Source organism: Argiope bruennichi, chromosome 11 (genome assembly GCF_947563725.1).
Source record: "Argiope bruennichi chromosome 11, qqArgBrue1.1, whole genome shotgun sequence".
Taxonomy (NCBI): domain Eukaryota; kingdom Metazoa; phylum Arthropoda; class Arachnida; order Araneae; family Araneidae; genus Argiope; species Argiope bruennichi.
Window position 1 is genome coordinate 98,877,033 of NC_079161.1, and position 7,232 is coordinate 98,884,264.

General features: G+C 41.5%; 1 protein-coding gene across 1 annotated transcript; it reads right to left on the reverse strand.

The window, feature by feature from the left end:
* Positions 1 to 2,831: 2,831 nt before the first annotated feature.
* LOC129956802 (uncharacterized) lies at positions 2,832 to 4,088 on the reverse strand. The gene has a single exon (XM_056068748.1). The coding sequence runs from the start codon at positions 4,086 to 4,088 to the stop codon at positions 2,832 to 2,834; it is 1,257 nt and encodes a 418-aa protein (XP_055924723.1).
* Positions 4,089 to 7,232: the final 3,144 nt, after the last annotated feature.

A 7,232-nucleotide genomic window follows, 5' to 3' on the forward strand; every position in this document is an offset into this window, starting at 1 on the left:
TGAGGCCGTTGTTGGTTTCTCAAACCCATGAAAAGGATTTAAAAAGGAAAATTGAGGGATATCCCACGGAGGAAATGAGAATAAATCAAGGGTGTGAATACTCACATCGCGTAGTTCCGAATCCTCGAGGAGTAATTTAACTCTTTCACAGAATGGAAGAATGTGAGAACGTCGAGCCATGTATAATCTCCGAAGACGAACAGGAAGCACCAAAGAGTGTAAAGGATGTTTTGGGATTGACAGAGCTCGAAGGTAGTACAATACAGACATTTTTTGGCGCCTTAAATTTAATGGCAGCTGGTGGCAGACAACGTAAAGACTCTCCACTGGCGAGGTTCGAAACGCTCCTGAACAAATTCTTAAGGCAGAATGGTGTATGGTATCCAGTCTGCGTAAAACGGAAGACCTTGCAGACCCGTACACCATACATCCATAATCAATGCGTGAAAGAATAATTGCTTCGTAAATTCGAAGCAAAGATGTACGATCTGCTCCCCATGAAGTTCTTGATAATACCTTGAGAATATTCAATGACCTGTCACACTTCTTCCGCAGATGTAAGACATGCGGAAGGAAAGTGAGCTTACGATCAAATATTATTCCCAAAAATTTAAATTCATCCACTACAGGAATTTTGACATTCCCAATATAAATTTCAGGATCCAAATGAAGGCCCCGTTTCCGGCAAAAGTGAATGCAACAACTTTTTTCCGGAGAAATCGTATGTCCGTTATGACCACACCAATCAATAAGTTTATTAACTGCAATTTGCAGTTGACGTTCCATTGAGCGCATATTGCTGCCTTGGCAGGAGATCTGGAGATCATCCACATATAAGGTGCTTTGAACAGATGAAGGTAAAACTTTGAGAATTTGACTAAAATGAAGAATAAAAAGTGTGACGCTGAGGATGCTTCCCTGCGGAACTCCCTCAGCTTGAATAAAAGGGTCTGAATAAAAACTGCCAATTCGAACACGAAATGATCTTAAAGATAAAAAGTTCTTTAAAAAAATAGGCAAATTTCCTTTAAATCCATAATTTAAAAGACTTGAAAGAATGCCAAAGCGCCAAGTGCGATCATACGCCTTTTCAACGTCAAAGAATATGGAAATTAGGTGATTCCGACGCACAAATGCATTGCGGATTTGAGTTTCGAGAAAGACGATATTATCAGATGTCGAACGTCCTCTGCGAAAACCACTCTGCATTTGAGGAATACATGCTCTCTTCTCCAATTCGAAAATTAACCTGGAATTCACCATACGTTCCAGTGTCTTGCACAAACAACTTGTGAGCGCTATAGGTCTGTAGTGCAGAGGGTTAGAAGAGTCCTTGCCGGGTTTGAGGATTGGAATAACAATAGCTTCGTGCCATTGTGCAGGGAACTTCTGTTCAACCCAAATGCGATTATATAAGTATAGCAAATTTGAGAGAGAAGCGTTAGATAAATGGCGAAGCATGTTATAGGTAATTCCATCCGGGCCAGGACTGGAATCGTGTGATTTAGAGAAAGCTGAAATCAATTCATACATTTTAAACTCAGAATTGTATGGGAGAGATCTTCGGGTAGAAAACCGCAAAACCTTTCGTTCCGCGCGATTCTTCATAGCCACGAAAGTAGGCTTGTATGACTCGGCAGCGGAAACCTGTGCGAATGCATTCCCGAGAGTATTTGCAACGTCTGTGGGAGATGAAACTGTCCCATTTTCTGTTTTCAGTACTGGAAAGGAGAAATCATTATAAATTCCGTTTGCGGCTTTAACCTTTTTCCAAAGCAATTTGCTCGAAGTTGATGATGTAATTGTTGATATGAAGCGAATCCAAGATTCCCTCTGACTAAGACGGCGAATTCGCCGTGCATTAGCTCTGGCAAGTTTAAAAGCAATAAGGTTTTCGGTTGATGGATACCTACGAAAAATATTCCATCTTTTCTTTTGTTCTTTGTAACTATCTCGGCAAGCATCATTCCACCATGGTCTTCGAAATTTACGCAGGCCTGGGGAATATTTTGGGATGGTGCTATTAGCAGCATAAATAATGCAATCAACAACTTTTTGCATTGCTTCTGTGATATCTGATACTTTAACCATTGCCTCGGTGATCTCTGCAAGTTGCGTAAAAGCAGTCCAATTTGCCCGCTGGAATAGAAAACGCGGAGGAGATGGAGTCGCACCGCCTCTATCAGCATGGGAAACAATTAATGGAAAGTGATCACTATTATAAAGATCCCCTGCAACTGTGAATTTCAGAAATGGTAGCATATCAGGAGAACATATGGCAAGGTCAAGATTATGGAAGCTAAGTGTAGGCTGATGGAAGTACGTTTTCTCATTATTATTGAGCAGACAGAGACAGTTATTTGTAATAAACTGTTCGATCTGCCGCCCACGAGAATTTGTACTGTCAGAACCCCATAAAGTGCTGTGTCCATTGAAGTCGCCGAGTATTAGAAAAGGTGAAGGAAGCTGGGCAATCAGATTGTTAAGCTGATGTTGATTAATCACTTCATGTGGTGGCAAATAAATAGAACAGACTGTAACAAGTGTTCTTGTATGAACCTGAACTGCCACAGCCTGTAAGGGAGTGTGTAATTTAAGAGGTGTACTGGGAAAAATGTTAGAAGTTAGGATACAGACACCTCCAGAATTATTTATTCCTGTGTTTGCATCCTTACGGACTATATTATAACCACGGAGTTTTAGACAAATTTCGGAGTTCAGGAAAGTTTCCTGTATTGCCAAACAAGAAGGATGAAAGTGATTAATTATGTTCTTAATATCATCAATTTTGGACCTGAGACCCCGACAGTTCCAGGAAATGTAGGTACCCATTAAGAAAGTGGAATGGGAGGTTTGTCTTTAAAAACACTGTTTTGAGCATGCGAAGGATCGCAACTCATAGAAAAATCCTCCTCCTCTTCTGACGGATGGAGTGAAATATGATCAGGACTATTGGGCATGCCAAATAAGGACGGTAGGTCCTTCTGAACTAAGCCCTCAGTCGCTAGCCCCAAAGCGACAGAATTCTTTACTGTGAACGAAGGCAACTTTTTCACATCTGTTTTAGATTTATTTTTCTTTGAAAGCTTAAGTAATAAGGATTTTTGAGAAGTAGACCTGAGTTTCTTTCTATTGCGTTTGGTTGATATTGGAACAAAATCAGGGTTATGATCGGATTCGGTATCTACAATTGCAACTGGAACATCGGATCCAGAGCCCTGTTTAAAATCTTTTGTATCGTATTGAATTCCCACAGTTTTTAGCTGCCCCTTAACCGCAGAAGCATAGCTGGTTCCATATGCAGGTGTTCTAGCTCTCACAATTCGTCGAGCTTCAGGGAATGATACCTGCTCTTTGACCTTCACTGTGACTATTTCTTTTTCTAATTTCCAAGCAGGGCAATCACGGGAGAAAGAAGTATGTTCTCCTTTGCAGTTCACACATTTCTCTTTCGATGAACATTCAGTGCTCTCATGGCCAACTACTGCACAACGGGCGCAAGTTAAAGTCCCACGGCAGTTAGTCTTTGAATGGCCAAAACGCTGGCACTTGAAGCATCTTAAAGGGTTAGGTATATAAGGCCTTACAGGCAATTTCATATAGCCGGCCTTTATTGAATCTGGAAATTTTGGAGAATGAAAAGTTAAAATAAGATGTTTAGTATTTTGTAACTGTCCATCTCGCCGGATAGCAATGCGGCGGACATGCGTCACTCCTTGATTTTGTAATTTCTCAGTAATCTCCTCCAAAAGAACATTAAACAATTCCCCGCAGGTAATAACACCCCTCGAGGAATTCATAGAACCATGGGGAGTAATAGTAACAGGTATCGGTCCAAAAGATTTCAGCTTTAGAATTTTGTGGGATTGCTGTCGCGACGACACTTCAACTAGTAGGTCACCCGATCGGAGCTTTCGAACGGATGCCACCTCTCCAATGTTTCCAGTTAGAGATTTTTCGACCAAAAAAGGTGATACAGAGTGAAAAGTTTCTTTTTCCGTTGAAACACGCTTTACAATAAAAAAGATATCGAAAGGTTTTGGTAACGAAAGATGCCCACTGAAGGGAGCATTACGGCGAGGCCCCATGCGATATGAAAAGACTTCAGGTCCGACGGCACCGCCCACCACGGAGCCCAACAAGGGAAGGCAGCCACCGGCTCTGGCCATTCCCAGCCTCGGCGCTTACCTTGGTGCTGGCCGGAACCTATACGCTGGGAGCTACCCCCGGGGACAGTGACCACCCTTAACGCCAAGCCCAAGGAGTAGCCCCTTCGCTTGATCCCAAGCAAACTAACCACTCAGGTGGCTAGCGACCAGCCGATTGATACACCGGGGACCACAGTGCACCGCCCGTCTAATGGGTCGCCACGCACGGCAAACACGTGGGAGTATTTGCTGTCCATGAGAAGCAGGAAGCAAACAGAGCGGCGACAGCTTCTCATGGAGAGCTCCCTCGCCTACCCTCGAGGGAAAGAAAAAAAGGTGACAGTAGAAGGCGCAGAGGAGAGTAAACGTAAAGGGAGTAAAGATCCCTGGGTACCTCGGGATTGGGACACCCGTACTCACCTATAGTAGGTGAGCCCCTGAGGGGGTTGGACACACTCGATTCACCCATATTCATTTGTTGTTAGGTGAACAACCACCACTGTGTTCGCGATGCCATTGTCAAATGTCTGTTCAACATATTTTGTCAGAATGCCCAAATTTCAATGCTCAGCGTTTACAGTTTTTTCAAAAGTCTTACCCTTCATTATCTTTCCTGCTTGATAAGACACCTCAGGTCCAAATTTTTGCTTTTTTAAAGTCCATAAACTTTTATCCATTGATTTAAATCTTGTTTACTTTCTAGCTTCTCATATTCTCTTCGACTACTGTTTTAAATGATATAATTCTACCTATTGTTTGGCGCAGTATGGTCAAAATCATGGCTCTTGCGCCATAAAACCTCAAACAAACTTAACCAAATCTGACACATCGGATATCATCTATCAACAAATCTTTCTTGAACACCGGCAGCATTATGTTGACTTTATTCCAATTTATACAGATGGATCCAAATCAGCCAATGGTGTATCTTTTTCAGTCATTTTACCAGATAATGTGCTTTCTTTTAAAATTAATTCTTACTGTTCAGTGTTCACAGCAGAAATAACTGCCATTTTATATGCATTGGAGGAAATTTCTGATAGTCTGCAAAAGCATTTCATCATTTACACAGACTCTCTTAGTGTATTAAAGTCTCTAGACTCATTTCATCCTCAATTTCATAATCATCCCCTAGTTTCAAATGTTTTGGATATTTTAAATAAACTAGCGTGTCGAGATTTTAAAGTTTTATTATGTTGGGTACCATCACATGTTGGGATCGTGGGCAACGAGAGAGCCGACAGAGCTGCCAAATTGGCGACTGCCACAAAAAATACTACTATACCTTTGACAGACTTGAAAAAGCACATAAAAATATTTCTTTTAAACAAATGGCAAAGAGAGTGGGATGTTGAAAACGAGAACAAGCTTCATGGAATTAAACCTACCACCGAACTTTGGCCTTCTCAAATGAACAGAAAAGCGGATACGGTTCTCACGAGATTACGAGTGGGTCACACTCGATATACTCATCGTCATCTGCTGTTAGGAGAACAAGCTCCGATGTGTTCTCGCTGTAACTGTATTATGTCCGTCCAACATATACTTTCTGAATGCCCAAATTTTTACACACAGCGTTTACACTTTTTAAAATCTAATAACATATTTTTATCTACTTTACTTGGAAAAAATCCACATGATAACCTTTTACTCTTTTTAAAATCAATTGGATTTTATTCACATATTTAGTCTACTGTCCTTTCTGTTTTGAAACAATTATTTTCTGTTACTATTAATTTTTATTTCACGCTGTCTCCTATACCAAGGAATTTCAAATTTTAACTTGAAATAATTTTACGTAGTCTGGCGCAGCATGGCCAAATCTATGGCCCTTGTGCCAAAAAACCAAACCAAACAAAACCAGAAAAAGTGCACCTGTGGTTTGGGACTTCACAAAGCCACTGTGAATCAATTCTGTAACACGAATTAGCTGGTGATTCGTCGACAGATTTTTACGAAATCCGAATTGCTCGGAAATTAGAATATTTTTGTCGCTGAGAAATTGATTCAGGCGTTTGAGAAGCACAGATTCGTACACTTTGCTCAAGCTACTAAGTAGCGAGATGGGACGGAAATTTTGAGGTAAAGTCAAATCAGAGTTTGGTTTTGGAATAGGGACAACCACAGCTGTTTTCCAGCAATCGGGGAAATAACAATGTTCCATTAATTTATTTATTAAAAAAGTTAAATATAAAATAAATCTAAAAGGGAGGTTTTTAATCATGCGATTTGTAATTAAATCCAATCCTGGCGATTTATTCGGCTTAAGGTTATTCATGAATTCCATGATTTCCGTGGGCCGAACGGGTTGAAGGTCGTTTACGTGTTGTTGCGATAAGAAGCTCTCCAGCTGATCTGTGACGAATTGAGTCAGTGGGGGGTTCGCCAGCCATGCTTCCGCGTGGAGGGCGAACTGGTCCTGTAGGCTATCTGCCAAAGTGTCCGCCTTCTCAATGGGAGCAAGTGCGAGTTCCCACGTCCCCCCTCTTAGGGGGGGATCGGGGAGAATGGTTTTCTAAGGAAGGAGGAGCGGCGCCAGAGGCCGCGTGTGTCAAGGTCTTCTAATTGACTCGCTCGCAGGTGCTCGAAGTGACCTACTTTTAACCCTTTGATCTCATCCTGGATTCTGCGAAGTTCCGTTCTCACTTGGGGGTCGCGAGAACGTTGCCAAATTCTTCGCAGGTGGTTTCGCAGTTTATTTTTGGTTTGGATTTCGAAAGGAAGCTTTTCTGGAGGTTTGTTAAATTTTGGTTTTAAGGCTTCTGCGAGCGCCTCTGTGAGAATTTTTCCTAGACATCCAACTGCAAATTCAGCGTCATCATTGCTATTAATTTTGAAGGGAGGAAGGGGTTTTGAATTTAAAATATGCCGAAAGTTCTCCCAGTTGGTGGAGAATTGTGCTGGTGAATTTAGAGAAATGGTTCCAGTATTAAAAGTTAAATCTACTGGAAGATGATCTGATTCTAGACAATTTAGCACTCTAATTTGAGAGTGGAAAGGAATTCGCTTTAATATTGCGAAATCTATGACGGAATCATTAAAGCTAACTTGATTAATGTGGGTTGGAGAGTGGGGCGCCAAAAC